The 16,870-nt window shown below is 39.2% G+C and overlaps 1 protein-coding gene, 1 non-coding gene and 1 pseudogene across 3 annotated transcripts in view; 2 read left to right on the forward strand and 1 right to left on the reverse strand.

The window, feature by feature from the left end:
* Positions 1–16,870, forward strand: part of LOC112839793 (survival motor neuron protein) — a 36,686-nt gene that overhangs the window by 7,842 nt on the left and 11,974 nt on the right. For both annotated transcript variants that reach the window (XM_025892847.2, XM_025892848.2), the window contains exons 2-8: positions 4,081–4,152; positions 6,698–6,817; positions 7,718–7,918; positions 8,242–8,397; positions 9,772–9,861; positions 11,458–11,568; positions 14,379–14,429. In XM_025892847.2, the coding sequence (XP_025748632.1) occupies positions 4,081–4,152; positions 6,698–6,817; positions 7,718–7,918; positions 8,242–8,397; positions 9,772–9,861; positions 11,458–11,568; positions 14,379–14,426 (798 nt within the window). In that variant the 3' untranslated portion in view covers positions 14,427–14,429. The remainder of the gene's footprint in view (positions 1–4,080; positions 4,153–6,697; positions 6,818–7,717; positions 7,919–8,241; positions 8,398–9,771; positions 9,862–11,457; positions 11,569–14,378; positions 14,430–16,870) is intronic.
* Positions 519–1,475, forward strand: LOC112839734 (14-3-3 protein beta/alpha-like; annotated as a pseudogene).
* LOC112839847 (small nucleolar RNA SNORA1) lies at positions 12,526–12,629 on the reverse strand. The gene has a single exon (XR_003212304.1). It is a non-coding gene; the product is annotated as a small nucleolar RNA SNORA1 (small nucleolar RNA).

Below are 16,870 nucleotides of genomic sequence, written 5' to 3' on the forward strand. Positions count from 1 at the left end.
TAAATAAATATCTTTAAAAATAATAGGGGCCCCTGAGTGGCTCAGTCATTAAGTGTCTGCCTTTGGCTCAGGTCATGATCCCAGGGTCCTGGGATCAAGCCCACAGTCGGGCTCCCTGCTCCGCGGGAAGCCTGCTTCTCCCTCTCCCACTCCCCCGCTTGTGTTCCCTCTCTGGCTGTCTCTCTCTCTGTCAAATAAATAAATAAAATCTTTAAAAAAATAAAATAAAATGAAAATTGATTAGTCACTATTAATAATTTATAACCTTAAACATTTTGAGAATTCCTTGAGTAATCTAGACATAGCGTAAGTCAAGGGGAAAAGAATATTTTTTGGACCACAGATTCTGTGGTCAGACTAGCATTACCATTGTCTGTATAAACTCAAGCTAATGGCCAGATATTTTCCCACACTGCCAAGCTAAACCCTTTATTGGCTCTTAGAAAAGATTCAAACATGGGTTACCCTTGAACATATTCACTTACTCATTAAATTGTGGAGCATTCGACCGCTGCCACCTGAGGAGTGGGCTTGGGAAGGAAGAGGTCACCACGCTCGGAGCTTCGCTCACAAGCGTCTGCCTCCTCTTGCCCTCCCCCCGGGAATGACCATGGATAAAAGTGAGCTGGTACAGAAAGCCAAACTTGCCAAGCAGGCCGAGCCCTATGACGACATGGCTGCAGCCATGAAGGCCGTCACGGAACAGGGGCACGAACTCTCCAATGAGGAGAGAAATCTGCTCTCCGTTGCCTACAAGAACGTGGTGGGTGCCCCCCGCTCTTCCTGGCGCGTCCTCCCCAGCACTGAGCAGAAAACTGAGAGGAATGAGAAGCAGCAGCAGATGGGCAGAGAGTACCGGGAGAAGATAGAGGCCGAACTGCAGGACATCTGCAATGATGTTCTGGAGCTGTTGGACAAATATCTTATTCCCAATGCTACACAACCAGAAAGCAAGGTGTTCTACTTGAAAATGAAAGATTATTTTAGATACCTTTCTGAGGTGGCATCTGGAGATAATAAACCACTGTGTCGAACTCCCAGCAGGCTTACCAGGAAGCATTTGAAATTAGTAAGAAAGAAATGCAGCCTACACACCCAATTCGACTTGGCCTGGCTCTGAATTTCTCAGTCTTCTCTGAGATTCTAAACTCTCCTGAAAAGGCTTGCAGCCTGGCAAAAACAGCATTTGATGAAGCAGTTTCTGAATTGGATACACTGAATGAAGAGTCTTACAAAGACAGCACCCTGATCATGCAGTTGCTTAGGGACAATCTCACACTGTGGACGTCGGAAAACCAGGGAGATGAAGGAGATGCTGAGGAGGGAGAGAACTAATGTCTGTTGTGTTTCGTGATCTGTTCAATGTCACTCTGTACCCTCCACATATATCCCTTTGTGTAATAAAAAAAAAAAGAGTCATACGTTGACTTTGAATTTTTCACAGCCTCAGCTAGCAAAATGGTTCATGGGATAAACAGCTGGTGTTTGTATCTAAAACTCAGATTGGGGGCGCCTGGGTGGCTCAGTTGGTTAAGTGACTGCCTTCGGCTCAGGTCACGATCCTGGAGTCCCAGGATTGAGTCCCGCATCGGGCTCCCTGCTCAGCAGGGAGTCTGCTTCTCCCTCTGACCCTCCCCTGTCTCATGCTCACTCTCTCTATCTCATTCTCTCTCTCAAATAAATAAATAAAATCTTTAAAAAAATAAAAAAATAAAACTCAGATTGGTCACATAAATGCCACGGCATTCTGAAATTTTGATTTTGATTAACATTGATAGGATTACTGTGTGTTGAATTTTTTTTAAACTGAACACTGTGTTTATGGGGTTTTGTAACTTAGCAGAACTCTTACTGGTAGAAAAACTAGACCTGAATTATGTGTCTCTTTTTGGAAAGTTTAATCTGATATCAAACTAGTCACTGAAATAACAGTTCCATTGTAAAGTTGTACAAAAAGTTACAGAGATTATATTGGGACATGGAGTGAGACACCTGTCCTATGACATTCAAGTGTGACAGCAACTCAGAGTAGTTCTGCCTGTTTTTTGGGGATTACAGATACTTGGCCAGTTTGGGCTGTTGCCACTCGAAAGTTCATGACTGCAGATGTCCACAGTGTCTTCCTCTGAGTAAACTCGAAGCCTGAAATGGAAGCTCTTTGTGGCAGATAATTGGGTTTTGACACCATGAAAAGGTCCAGTGTTCCTAGAACACGTGACTGACACCCCTTTCCCACAGCCATCTTACTGATTTGCAATTTCTGCTCCAGTAGTGGAATCTGTTTTCCTTGTAACCAGGACCTGAAGAAGAAAAAAGCCGTGTATCTTATGAATGGCCTTATCTGTTTCCTGGGTAATACCTTTAAGAGTCATGTTCTGCAGAGATTGCCTTTCACTTAAGAAGTACTCAGTCTTTGGGTGCTTCCTAGCTTGGGGCTTTTAAATTTTGAAATCAGACATTCTTCCCACTGTCCTTTTTGACTGTTGACTTTGGTTTTTCTTTTCCCTCTTTAAGTTTCTGTCCTGTTTCCTTACATTTTTTTCTTTTTGAATTCTGTCGTTGTCTTCTGTTCTTTAATACTGTTTGGGCAGGGTGGGGGCCTGAAGGGGGTAAGCAAAGATGGTGAGCACGTTGGTCAGCAGGCCTCGCTTCAGAGTTGAGAAGAACTTCCAGCACACAGCTCTGGCTTCCTCCGGTTCTCAGCACGCTTGTTGCTCTTCAGTCAGACCGAGATTGAATCAAAAAAGTGTTTTTTGTTTTTTGTTTTTTAAAGATTTTATTTATTTATTTGAGAGAGAGAGACAGAGAGCACGAGAGGGAAGAGGGTCAGAGAGAGAAGCAGACTCCCTGCTGAGCAAGGAGCCCGATGCGGGACTCGATCCCGGGACTCCAGGATCATGACCTGAGCCGAAGGCAGTCACTTAACCAACTGAGCCACCCAGGCGCCCAAAAAAGTCTTTTTAAATACCCATGATTTCTCTCTGTGTTGCAGCCAGCCCTGATAATGCTTGTTAGTACCTGTCACCAGATCTCCCAAGTGTGCTCCTCTAGCCAAGTTCACAGACCTGTTTGAAAAAGACCCTATAATGCAGGGAAGTTGTATGAACACCACAGTGGGGAGAGTCCAGAATAGCCAGGCCTACCAGTCTCACAGTACCCCCTCTCCCTTGAACATTCCACGTAGCTGTAGTGTCCACCTGTTTGTCCATCTGCTGAAACGAGAAAAGAAACATTCATGCACTGACTTAAAACCAAAAAGAAAAAAAAAAATCCCCCCTTTCTAGCTGAACAAAAGGTACAGTTAATACTTGGCACTTGAAAATGCAGTAGTGAATGTGGAACGAGCCTGTCTGTATATCTGGTAGCTCTTTCTTCTGTTTTTCCTTAGCAGTATTCTGCCTCACGTTTGCTTCTGTAACGGTTGTATTGCCTAGCAAGCACTCCTGTGGTTGTGAAAATAGTATAGCAAAAAAAAAAAGAAAAAGAAAAATCCCCGGTTATTGATGTACTAGATTTGTGTATGTCTTTTAAACAGTTGTAGTTTCCACCTTAACACGGAATAATCAGGAAAAGTGTAAAAAATCAAAAGTGAAATAAAAAATTTTATCAGTAAAGGGCGCCTGGGTGGCTCAGTTGGTTAAACCACTGCCTTCAGCTCAGGTCATGATCCCAGGGTCCTGGGATCAAGCCCCACATCGGGCTCCCTGCTCACGCAGGAAGCCTGCTTCTCCCTCTGCCTGCTGCTCCCCCTGCTTGTGCTCTCTCCCTCTCTCTCGCTATCTCTCTCTCTCTGTGTCAAATAAATAAGTAAAATCTTTAAAAAAATAATTTTATCAGTAAAAAAAATGGGAGCATTCACTTTTCAGTGTACCTCTTAGAGCATTTATATAGGTCTGACTTTGGGGGTAATGTCACATACTCTCTTAAGTAGGTAGGCTTTCTGTAGTTTTATTTAGGATTTTAAATACCTGTTTTTAGTGTAATTTCATTATGTCTGAAGTAAGATGGCTCCTGATACCATCTAACATACATTTTGATGAAATCCATTTAAATCTTGTTTTTGTTCTTTACGCTTCCCAGAGTGATGATTCTGACATTTGGGATGATACAGCATTAATAAAAGCTTATGATAAAGCTGTGGCTTCGTTTAAGGTATGAAATGTTTACTTACTGTTTTCCTTATTTCCTCATGTTAATCATTTGGGAAAAAAATTAACTGATAACTGTTAATGTACATATTACTCAGTTCTAATTTTGAAGACCAATAGATATCACTGGTTAGTTGATAATCTGATAATCTTCCTTTAAAAAGTTGGTAGGCTCTCTGTATTTCATCCCTTTAACAAAGACAACTGAAGTAGAATTTTAAACACTAATTACTTGTAATGTGTTTGCATTGTATCAAACTATAGAAGTCCTCTAATTCAGATTAGTGGAAGGGCGGCCTGAATTATAATTTTCATTTAACAAGCCTTCATTGAAATAATAATGATAAATATCAGTAGTGCTATAATTAGTACTTGTAGAGTGTTTACAACATTTTAGGCACCGTTCTAAGTGCTGTGCTTATATTAAATTAATCTTCTCCAAATCCTGTGAGTTGGTTATCAAGTCAAGTGTTCCTGATGGTAGGAATATACTATTCTTTTAGGGGATGTAGTGTGTTTTTGTGGCCCAAACAAGACATTTACACAGTTGTCCAGCATTATCACTTTGCCTACCATGTGAAATATTTAGTTTTTTTGAGCACCATGCATGGGCCATCAATAGTAAGAACATATACTCATAGAGAGCACCAGGTACAAAGTCCACTTCTTTCCTTTAGTCACTCCTGTAGCATGAGGTAAAGATCAAACCTGTATGTCATCCTTGAAGCTGAATTCCAATTTGTCAGTAATGCTTTTCAGTATACCCTTAGAGTAGAAGCATACTATTGTGGGGTTCTGTAAAATGCAGATTAAAGTGGGGCTCAGCATTGTATGGAATTGATGATATTGCAGAGGGAAGTAGTCTGAGTAGAGGAAAAGATAGTTTACTTTTATTTATTTATTTTTAAAGATTTATTTTGTCCATATATACAATGGAATATTACTCAGCCATCAGAAAGGACAAATACCCAACTTTTGTGTCAACCTGGATGGGACTGGAGGAGATTATGCTAAGTGAAATAAGTCAAGCAGAGAAAGTCAATTATCATATGGTTTCACTTATTTGTGGAACATAAGGAACAGCATGGAGGACATTAGGAGAAGGAAGGGAAAAATGAAGGGGGCGGAAATCAGAGGGGGAGACGAACCATGAGAGACTATGGACTCTGAGAAACAAACTGAGAGTTTTAGGTGGGAGGGGGTTAGGCGATGGGTTACCCTGGTGATGGGTATTAAGGAGGGCACGAATTGCATGGAGCACTGGGTGTTACATGCAAACAATGAATCATGGAGCACTACATCAAAACCTAATGATGTACTGTATGGTGACTAACATAACATAATAAAAAAAAATAAAGATTAGGAAGCGTTTTAAAGAAAAAAGACTTAGTGGCGCCTGGGTGGCTCAGATGGTTAAGCATCTGCCTTCAGCACAGGTCATGATTTCAGGGTCCTGGGATCGAGCCCCCTGTCCGGCTCCTGGCTCAGCGGGGAGCCTGCTTCTCCCTCTGCCTCTCCCCCTGCTTGTGCTCTTTCTCTCTGTCTCTCTCTGTATCTCTGTGTCTTGAGTGAATAAATAAAATCTTTAAAAAAAAAAAGATTTATTTTATTTTTTAGAGAGTATGAAGAGGGGATGGGGGAGAGGGAGAGAGAGAGAATCCCAAGCAGAGTCCATGCTGAGCACAGAGCCCGATGTGGGACTCAATCTCATGACCCTGAGATTGTGACCTGACCTGAAATCAAGAGTTGGATACTTAATCTACTGAGTCACCCACGTGCCCGATAGTTTACTTTTAATTGTGTTGAGTGTGAAGTAAATGTGAAGATAGGAAATTGGTAATTGGAAATGTTAAATTGAATGAAGAAGAAATGTCACCTGGATAATAACTTTAAAAGTCCGTTTGCATAGAGATTATAATTGAATTAATAGGAATAGATGATCATAAGCAGGTAAAGAAGGATGGACAGTTCTCTTTGTGAATGCCAAAGTTTAAGACTTGATCAGAGAGGTAATAAAGCATTGGAGTTCTGCATTGCTATATCATCCAATATGTCATAAATTTCAAGACAAATGATCAACAGAATATAATGTTCCAGAAAGGGTGAAAGTGAGGACTTAATTCAAAGGGTCCTTAGAGGGTCGCCTGGGTGGCTCAGTCGGTTAAGTGTCTGCCTTCGGCTCAGGTCATGAGCCCAGGGTCCTGGGATCGAGCCCCACATCGGGCTCCCTGCTCAGCGGGGAGCCTGCTTCTCCCTCTGCCACTCCCCCTGCTTGTGTGTTCTCTCCCTCTCTTTCTCTTTCTCTGACAAATAAATAAATAAAATCTTTAAAAAATAAATAGAATAAATAAAAGGGTCCTTAGAGCTGATAATCAGATATATGATGCCTTCCGAGTAGTTTCTGTGGTGTGTGGGATGGTGGAAAGAGGAAGTAGAGGCTGTCTACGTTGATGGGGCTTTGAGACCAGCTTGTAGTGACTGAGTTCTTTTGTTAAACTTCTTTGATGTCTTACCCTGTAACATGTACATTTCTATTCTTGTTTTCATAGCATGCTCTAAAGAATGGTGACATTTCTGAAGCTTCAGATAAACCAAAAGGCGCACCTAAAAGAAAACCTGCTAAGAAGAATAAAAGCCAAAAAAAGAATGCTACAACACCCCTGAAGCAGGTTATTTTAAAACATTGAGATTGAACTTCAGAGAATTTCTTGTTACTGTTTTTAATAATAGTGTAAAATATTAAGTTAAATGATTAGTATAGTGTTTTCCATTGACAGGTAATCACAAAATTTCTAAAATAGCTATTAAAGTTTCTATAGTTTAGGAACATACATGTTAATAAAAGCATAATGAATTAGGTGGGAATGATCCATTGAAGATTGTGTTTACTTCATGTGAGGGGTGGGGTTGAGGAACCCAGTGCTATTTGGGAGGAGTATCTCAGAGCCTTAATCTGAATTGGCAATATTCTGCTTAAGTTGAGAGATGGCTATGCTTTTATTTCCACCCTCCCTTTGGACCACAGCTTCTGTGGTCCCTTAAACTAATACCCAGGAACCAAATATTCTGGGTGGAATCATTTCTCCTATATAAAATAGTAGACCTGAAAGCTAAATATTTTGGTGTCTTATCAGTTCCTTTAGTTTTATCATTACCAAGGGGGAAGAGAGCTAACATTTGATAAGCTCTCCCTATGTGCTGGACCAGAGTGCAGGACACTTTACACACTTTCCCCCCCTTTCTCTTCTTCATAACAAGTATATGAGGTAGATTTTATCATAGTTACTTAACAGACAAGGAAAATGAGACTAAGACACTTGTCCACAATTATATAAATGGCAGATTTTATATGGCAAATAAGTGGCTTGATTATATAAATAAAATTATATTTATATTGGAAATTCATATTTATGTGTTTTGGCCACAAACCTTTTTGACTATATCATTCTGCATTCCAGATGAGGTAACTGGAGACTGTCCCCTCCACAACCTACCATACCCTACCTAAACAAGACTGCAGTTCATCCTCTTTAAAAGAAATATGCGAGTATCTTTGGTTTCTTTTATAGTGGAAAGTTGGTGACAAATGTTCTGCCATTTGGTCAGAAGACGGCTGTGTTTACCCAGCTACCATTGCATCAATTGATTTTAAGAGGGAAACCTGCATTGTGGTTTATACTGGATATGGAAATAGGGAGGAGCAAAATATGTCTGATCTACTTTCCCCAGCCTCTGAAGTAGCTAATAATGTAGAACAGAATGCTCAGGAGGTAAGGATACCGGAAGGGGGGGCGGGGGGCGGTGAATTCTTGGAAGCCGACAGGGGATGAGAAAGTAAACACTATAACTAGTTGTTAGTTTGATCTACTGACGCACTAATTCTTTTTTAATGACACCTTTAGGGATGCCTGGGTGGCTTATTTGGTTAAACGTCTGCCTTCACCTTAGCAGGGAGCTTGCTTCTCCCTCTGCTCCCCCCGCCCCCCCTGCCCCATTTGTGCACTCTCTCATGCTCGCTCACTCTCAGACAAATAAATCTTTTTAAAAAAATGATACCTTTATAACAAAACACATCTATTTTTTCTTTTTAAAGAATGAAAATGAAAGTCAAATTTCAACAGATGAAAGTGAGAATTCCTCTAGGTCTCCTGGAAATAAACCAGATAACATCAAGTCAAAAGCTGCGCCATGGAACTCTTTTCTCCCTCCACCACCCCCCATGCCAGGATCAGGACTGGGACCAGGAAAGGTAAATTTCTACCCAGAAAAAGTTTCCCAGGAAATAGTTAAGAACTTTCCACCCCTCCACTAAGTGAGTTTTAGCTTTTCTGTGAAACTTTAGTAGTTTTCTGTAGATACTATAAATCTACACTTGAAAATTCTTTGTAAAGGAAATAAGATGGTAATGCAATGCAGAGTATTTTATACTGAAAGACTTTCCCAACTATTTATGGAGGATTGCATATTAGTCTAATAATTTAGTGAACTTAAGTTAGAAAGTATTACAATTTTTACCATCAGCAGGGTATTATGCTCTAGTTCTCCATGTCACTTGGGTAAGTGTGTAAAAATTGGAGGAAAACACAGTATTTACATCTAATACAGATTAAATCCTAAGGTGTTCCCAGATTGTTCCATAGATTAAAATGCAAAATTGTTTTCCTTTATGGTTCTTTTGGCTGTAAGTAACAAATAAACTTAACAGAAAAGATTTTTATTGGGACACCTGGGTGGCTCAGTTGATTAAGTGTCTGCTTTCGGCCCAGGTCATGATCTCAGGGTCCTGGGATCGAGCCCCGTGTCAGGTTCCCTGCTCAGCGGGAAGTCTGCTTCTCCCTCTGCCTCTGCCCCTCCTCCTCCGCCCCCCCCCCGGTTCGTTCTCTCAGATAAATTAATTAGTTAAATCCTTGGAGAAAAAAGATTTTTATTTTTTAATTTATTTTTTATTTTTAAAGATTTTTATTTATTTATTTGAGAGAGAGAGACATAGCGAGAGAGGGAACACAAGCACGGGGAGTGGGAGAGGGAGAAGCAGGCTTCCCGCCGAGCAGGGAACCTGACACGGGGCTCGATCCCAGGACCGCTTGGGAATCATGATTTATTAAAGCTTTTTCTGAAGATTTTCTGTGACAGATTTCTTATTAGATTTATATTACAGTTTCTAGAAAGATCAGACCTCTTAATTTATATATCATACTTCATTGGTTTCAGGGGGCTGGTTTTTCTTATTAAATGAGAGGTTTACTAATTTTTACAATATATGTTCTACAATACTATATGTAACTCAGAGGACATCCATAAAAAGATTATACAATTTAATTAGCAAAATTGTGGGGGAGATAGTCTTTTATGTTTGAAATATCTTGCTAAATACACTACCTCTGATTTATTTGGTAATTAGGAGTCTTTCTTACTTTGATTTTACTTTCTGAATGTTTATATAGAAAGGAATGAGGAATATTTAGATTTATGAGTCTTCACATTTGGTATATGAAATTCTATTTCATCTTTTTTGATATGTATATATTCTGGGTGATTATTTTTACTCTTATGGCATTGAATCTTTTTCCTCCTTTCATGTGTAAATTGGTAAATTAATCTTCCTTTGGAATGTCCTTTACAGCCTGGTCTAAAATTCAGTGGCCCACCACCACCTCCACCACCACCACACTTCTTATCATGCTGGCTGCCTCCATTTCCTTCTGGACCACCAGTAAGTGCAAAAGAATTCAGATTAAACCTTGCTTTCATACATACTTAGGGATTTAGCAGCACATAGGTGATTGGGAAATGTCATTTTAGACCATCCCTATGGTCAGATTCTAATGTGTAAAAATTTGAACTAAACCTTAGGTGTTTGTTTTTAATGTCCTTCTTCTACCCAGACTCAGTCTTCTTGCTCCCGATTCTGAGCCCGATATTGCCTGCTCCCTTCCTGTCAGAAATTACATCTCATTCTCTAGGGAGGTATCTCTTATTTGAAAGGATTTAATTGCACCATAAATAAGGATTAATGTTTTGCTCTTCCAGATATGCTTAGATGGTAAATTCACATAGACTGCATGGATAACTAATGGTAGACTTCTGGATATCAACAGCAGGATACATACAAGACACTTTGTAGCAAATTGTATGTGTTCCAGTGGGGGCAGCGCAGTTGTTCTACCCAAGACCTTTACTTAAAATGCTGTCTGGGTATTTTTTGAGTAAAACCATAGAAGTGTATATACTTGTGATGCCTGGGTGGCTCGGTTGGGCATCCGACTCTTGATTTTGGCTCAGGTCATGATCTCGGGGTCGTGGGATTGAACCGCATGTCAGGCTCCATGGTCAGTGCAGAGTCTGCTTGAGATTCTCTCTCTCTCCCTCTGCCTCTACCCCTACCCCCAGTAGCACACACATGCTCACTTGCTCTCTCTCTGTCGCTCTCTTTCTGAATAAATAAAATCTTTTTTAAAAAAAAAAGTATACTAGGGCGCCTGGGTGGCTCAGTTGTTAAGCATCTGCCTTTGGCTCAGATCATGATCCCAGGATCCTGGGATCGAGCCCTGCATTGGGCTCCCTGCTCTGCTGGAGGCCTGCTTCTCCCTCTCCCACTCCCCCTGCTTGTGTTCCCTTTTGCTGTGTTTCTCTGTCAAATAAGAAAAAAAAATTTTTTTAAAGTATAATATACTTAGTCTTTTACCTATAGATTCATAATAGAACAGAATAATAGTTCAAAAATCAAAACAAAATACCTGACATTTTACATGATCTATTGTCTTTTGATTCTTACTCATTTTTATTTTGTTGGTCGTCTTTTTTTTTTTTTTAAAGATTTTATTTATTTATTTGAGAGAGAGAGAGAATGAGAGATAGAGAGCACGAGAGGGAAAAGGGTCAGAGGGAGAAGCAGACTCCTTGCTGAGCAGGGAGCCCGATGTGGGACTCAATCCCGGGACTCCAGGATCATGATCTGAGCCGAAGGCAGTTGCTTAACCAACTGAGCCACCCAGGCGCCTTTTTTGTTGGTCTTCTGTTGTTACTGGTTGGCTTTCTCAAAATGTCAGGTGTTTTTAAAAGTTTTAAATAGGAAATGGCATGGGAGCACTGGGTGTTATGAACAAACAATGAATCATGGAACACTACACCAAAACAAATTATGTAATATATGGTGATTAACATAACAATAAAAAATTTAAAAAAAAAAGGAAATGGCATGAAATGTAAGGGAAGATACAACTAATATCCAGCATTCTCTATGTAAAATGGATGTCCAGACTTCAAATTTTGTTTATTAACTTTAAAGCATATCTTTCTCCATTTCCAGATAATTCCCCCACCACCTCCCATATGTCCAGATTCTTTTGATGATGCTGATGCTTTGGGAAGTATGTTAATCTCTTGGTACATGAGTGGCTATCATACTGGTTACTATATGGTAAGTGACCAATCAGCATCTTTCCTGACAATCACTTTGTCATTATGTGACTTTGTTTTGTTTGTAACTAAAAAGTGGCATGTTATGTTTGGTAGATCCTAAGGGTTGAAAACTACCTTAAAGATTAAAAATACACAATTATTTGTTTAAGGCTTACCTTACTCTTCTGTTGTCCCTGCTAAGTGTAATTGTAGTGCCTTTAAAATATTATCTAAATATTAAAATATTATCTAAAATAATATCTAATATGAAAATATTAGAATATTATGAAAGTATTAGATATTATTAGATTATGTTGATAATACGTTTTCTAATTTAATGACACTCTTTCTAAATTATTTTCCAATCTCATTAGTCTTTCTCTTTAAATCTGAAATAAAATGCATTGTAGGAGATAAAGAATGAATAATACCTAAAAGAAAGGAAGACAAATAGTGTTAGGTTCATTTTGTGCATAGAGGAAGGTCTTAGGTGATAAATGCCAAGCTGGACCTTAGGGACTGAAGCTCCATACTTGTCATTATGTAGTATTGTGATTTATCAAGAAAATATTAATTTCTTAATTTTAAAGTCAGTAAAGTTTTATTTAAAGAATTTTACATGTGATTTCCTTCCACTGCCAATCACTGCAGTTCCTCCAAAGTCAGAATCATAATCTTCAAAATAGCCCTTTTAGAAAGAACTTTGTTCTTTCTAAACACAGTTTAGACACAGTTGTGTCAGTCCAGAGTTCTTTCAGTTGGGCTTCTTTGATCTTCCCTTGAATATGGACATACTTCACAAATTCCCCACCTGTAACCTTTTGGTTCCAATTTCTTGACCTTAGGACCTTAGAAGTCAAATTGTAGGAAGTACACTGATAGCTATTTTAGCAAATGATCTAGAATTTTTATTCCTTAATTTTTTCTAATATTGAAAAGTCTTGTTACTTCCACTCTACCCTGTGAGCTTAGTGCAAAATGTTATAGGTCTCATTGTCACCACAGCAATAAACTTGCTGTGATGGGAGCATAACCTGTGTCTCAAGTTGCCTCAATTTTTAAATTTTTTAAAAGGAAGCTGTTATGCCATGCTGAGATTATGATGTGATATTGTAGGTACTTCAATTTCTGGTTAATATATAGAAGAAGAAAAAAACTGACTTGAAGGAGTAATTTTTTAAGTGTATTACCTGTACATGCTCCCAGTAATACTATTATTTAAAAGCTAATCTTGAGCTGTTGTATAACCTTGGTATATTTGTATTGTATGATGAAGTTCCCCTTTTAATTACCAAAAAGATAATGGAAAGTAGCAAATTAACAGTTTGTAATTTGAGGCCAAGCACTTAACTTGCTAAGCTTCCATTTTCTGCACTTCACATTTCTTTGCATATATTTTTTATTATGAAATATTTTGAAAAATATTACGTAGGGGCACCTGGGTGGCACAGTTGGCTGGGTGTCACTCTTGGTTTCAGCTCTGGGTGTGGTCTCAAGATGGTGGTCTCAAGCCCTGCCTCAGGCTCAGCGCAAAGTCGGCTTGGGATTCTCTCTCCCTCCCCACCCCGTCCACGCTCACATGCTCTTTCTCTCTAAAATAAATAAATCTAAAAATATATGTATAACATATAAGTAAACTATTGATGTAACTTGTGTTTATTTTTCAATTTTTTAGAACAAAAAAGAGCTCTTTTACCCAAATGCACCATATTTTGACTTATTTTCAGGTTCATATTATGCATAGGTTCATGGTTTTATTTGGTCATTATGGTAAACTTTTTATTGAAATACATATGCAGAAAACTGTATATATTAGAAGTGAACAGCTTGGTTAAAAACATTATTGGGACGCCTGGGTGGCTCAGTCGGTTAAGCATCTGCCTTCAGCTCAGGTCATGATCCCATGGATCAAGTCCCACACTGGGCTCCTTGCTCAGCAGGAATCCTGCTTCTGCCTCTGCCTGCAGCTCCCCCCTGCTTGTGAGCGCGTGCTCTCTCTCTCGGACAAATAAAAATCTTTTAAAAAGGAAAGAGAGCTGTATTTTAAAAAAAAAAAAAACATTATCGTAATCCTAAAGCCTCCTTATATCTTCTTCTAGTCACTACAGTCCCTTTCCCAAGGGTAACCATCTTCCTTTTTTTTTTGTAAAGATTTTATTTATTTGACACAGAGAGAGACAGCGAGAGAGGGAACACAAGCAGGGGGAGTGGGGGAGAGAGAAGCAGGCTTCCCACGGAGCAGGGAGCCCGATGCGGGGCTCGATCCCGGGTCTCCAGGACCATGACCTGAGCCGAAGGCAGACGCTCAACGATGGAGCCACCCAGGCGCCCCAAGAAAAAATCACTTTTAATACATCCTATGGCCTCTAAAGTATGGATTAATAGTAAAGTGGAAAGCTAATATATATGTAGGGAAAGTGGGACCCATGGGAGCTAGAAGAGAGGACTAGGACACCTGGGTTAGACCTGACCAGGAAAACAAATACTGAGTACGGATCCTGCTCCTTTTAACTTTTCAACTGTTCTTTAGTATGTAGTGGTCTCTAATGGTTTTATTTTAGCAAATGAGTGTGACACAGTGGTATTTTACTTGACATAATTAGGGTATAAGTTGGCTCAGGAACATCACTGGACTTCGTGAAAGAAGAAAACTTCTTAATTACAGCCTAATAATTGTTTACTCTGGGATCCCTTTTAAAGCACATTTGAAGGTTATAAACTTATTTTCTGATGATATTTTCTTAAGTAGAATTAGTAAAATGTCATATGAACAAAGCAAAGCATAAATGTGTGTGCTATTCTTTTAAATCCCTTTATGTTTCCTTACAGGGTTTCAAACAAAACCAAAAAGAAGGAAGGTGCTCACATTTCAATTAAGAAGTAAGTCTACCATCATTATAAAAGTGAATCTTTAGTATAAATTTCATAGTTTGTGGAAAACATATGTTTAAAAATTGAAATGGTGGGGCGCCTGGGTGGCTCAGTCAGTTAAGCGTCTGTCTTCAGGTCAGGTCATGTTCCTGGGTCCTGGGATCCAGCCCCATGTCAGCAGGCTCCCTGCTCACTGGGGAGCCTGCTGCTCCCTTTCCCTCGGCCCTTCCCCCCTGCTTGTGCTGGCTCTCTTTCTCTCTCTCTCTTTCTCTCTCTCTCAAATAAATAAAATCTTTTTTAAAAAATTTAAAAATTGGGCGCCTGGGTGGCTCAGTCCTTAAGCATCTGCCTTCGGCTGAGGTCATGATCCCAGGGTCCTGGGATCGAGCCCCGCATCCAGCTCCCTGCTCCACGGGAAGCCTGCTTCTCCCTCTCCCACTCCCCCTGCTTGTGTTCCCTCTCTCGCTGTGTCTCTCTGTCACATAAATAAAATCTTTAAAAAACAAAAATAAATAAATAAATTGATATGTTAAAAAATAAGTTAATAGAAAACTATTAAATACATTTTTAATTATTTATTTTTAATTCAAGTACAATTAACATACAGTGTTATTAGTTTCAGGTATACAACACAATGATTCAACAGTTGTACACACTATTCTGTACTCATTACACGTGTACTCCTAATCCCCTTCACCCATTTCACCCATGCACCCACCAACCTCTCCTCTGTCGACCGCAAGTTTGCTTTCTATATTTAAGAGTCAGTTTGGGGGCACCTGGGTGCCACAGTTGGTTAAGCATCCAACTCTTGGTTTAAGCTCAGGTCATGATCTCAGGGTCATGAGATTGAGCCTCATAATCAGGCTCCGTGCTCAGTGCAGAGTCTGCTTGAGTTTATCTCTCTCTGTCTCTCTGTCCTCTGCCCCTCCCGCCTGTGCACTTCCTCTCTCTCTCTCTCTCTAATACATAAATAAATCCTTAAAAAAAAAAAAGACTCTCTTTTTTTGTTTTGTTTTTTTTCTTGGATCCTTGGTTTTGTTTCTTAAATTTCACATATAAGTGAAATCATACGGTATTTGCTTTTCTCCCATTTAAATTCACTTACTCTCACTATACTCTCTACATCCATCAATGTTGTCTCAAATGGCAAAGTTTCATTCTTACTTATGGCTGAGTAATATTCCATTGTATGTGTAATGTACAACACATCTTCCTTTTGTGTTTGTCTATCAGTGAATAGTTGGGTTGCTTCCATATCTTCACTATTGCAAGTAATGCTGTAATAAACATAGGGATGCATATATCTTTTCAAATTAGTATTTTTGTTTTCCTTGGGCAAATAGCCAGTAGTGGAATGACCAATCATATGGCCTATTTTTAATTTTTTGAGGAACCTCCATACTGTTTTCCCCAGTGGCTGCACCAGTTTGCATTCCCACCAACAGTACATGAGGGTTCCTTTTTCTCCACATCCTCACCAACACCTGTTGTTTCTTGTGCTGTTGATTTTAGCCATTCTGACTGCTGTGAGGTGATACCTCATTCTGGTTTTGAAATGCATTTCCCTAATCATTAGTGATGTTGAGCATCTTTTCATGTGTCTGTTGGCCGTCTGTATGTCTTCTTTAGAAAAATGTCCATGTTGTCTTCTCATTTTTCAGTTGGATTGTTTGATTTTTTTCATGTTGAGTTGCACACATTCTTTATATATTTTGGATATTAAGCCCTTAATTGAATATAACACACATTTGCAAATATCTTCTCCCATTCGGTAGGTTGCCTTTTCATTTTATTGGGTTTCTTTTTATTTTGGCGTAATCCCAGTAGTTTATTTTTGTTTTTATTTGCCTTACCAAAGGAGACATATCTAGAAAAATGTTTCTATAGTTAATGTCAAAGTGATGACTGCCTATGTTTTCTTTTAGGAATTTTATGGTTTCAGGTCTCACATTAAAGTATTTAATGCATTTAGAGTTTATTTTTGTGTACAGTGCAAGAAAGTGGTCCAGTTTTATTCTTTTGTATATAGCTGTCCAATTTTCCCAACACTATTTGTTGAAGAGATTGGCTTTCCCCCATTGTATGTTCTTGCCTCCTTTGTTGAAGAATAATTACCAAATGAGCGTGGGTTTATTTCTGGGGTTCTCATGTATATTCCATTGATCCGTGTGTTTTTGTGTGTGCGCCCGTACCATACGTTTTGATCAGTACAGCTTTGGAGTCTATCTTGAAATCTGAGTTTGTTATACCCTCCAGTTTGGTTCATCTTTTTTAAGATTGCTTTGGCTATTCAAGGTCTTCTGTGGTTCCCTACAAATTTTAGGATTATTTGTTCTAGTTCTGTGGAAGATGCTGTGTATTTTAGTAGGGATTGCATTAAATTTATAGATTGCTTTGGATAGCATGGACATTTTTTTTTTTTAAGATTTTATTTATTTGACAAAGAG

Source organism: Callorhinus ursinus, unplaced genomic scaffold (assembly GCF_003265705.2).
Source record: "Callorhinus ursinus isolate GAN/ISIS: 27379988/994484 unplaced genomic scaffold, GSC_fseal_2.0 scaffold23, whole genome shotgun sequence".
In the NCBI taxonomy this organism is placed as follows: domain Eukaryota; kingdom Metazoa; phylum Chordata; class Mammalia; order Carnivora; family Otariidae; genus Callorhinus; species Callorhinus ursinus.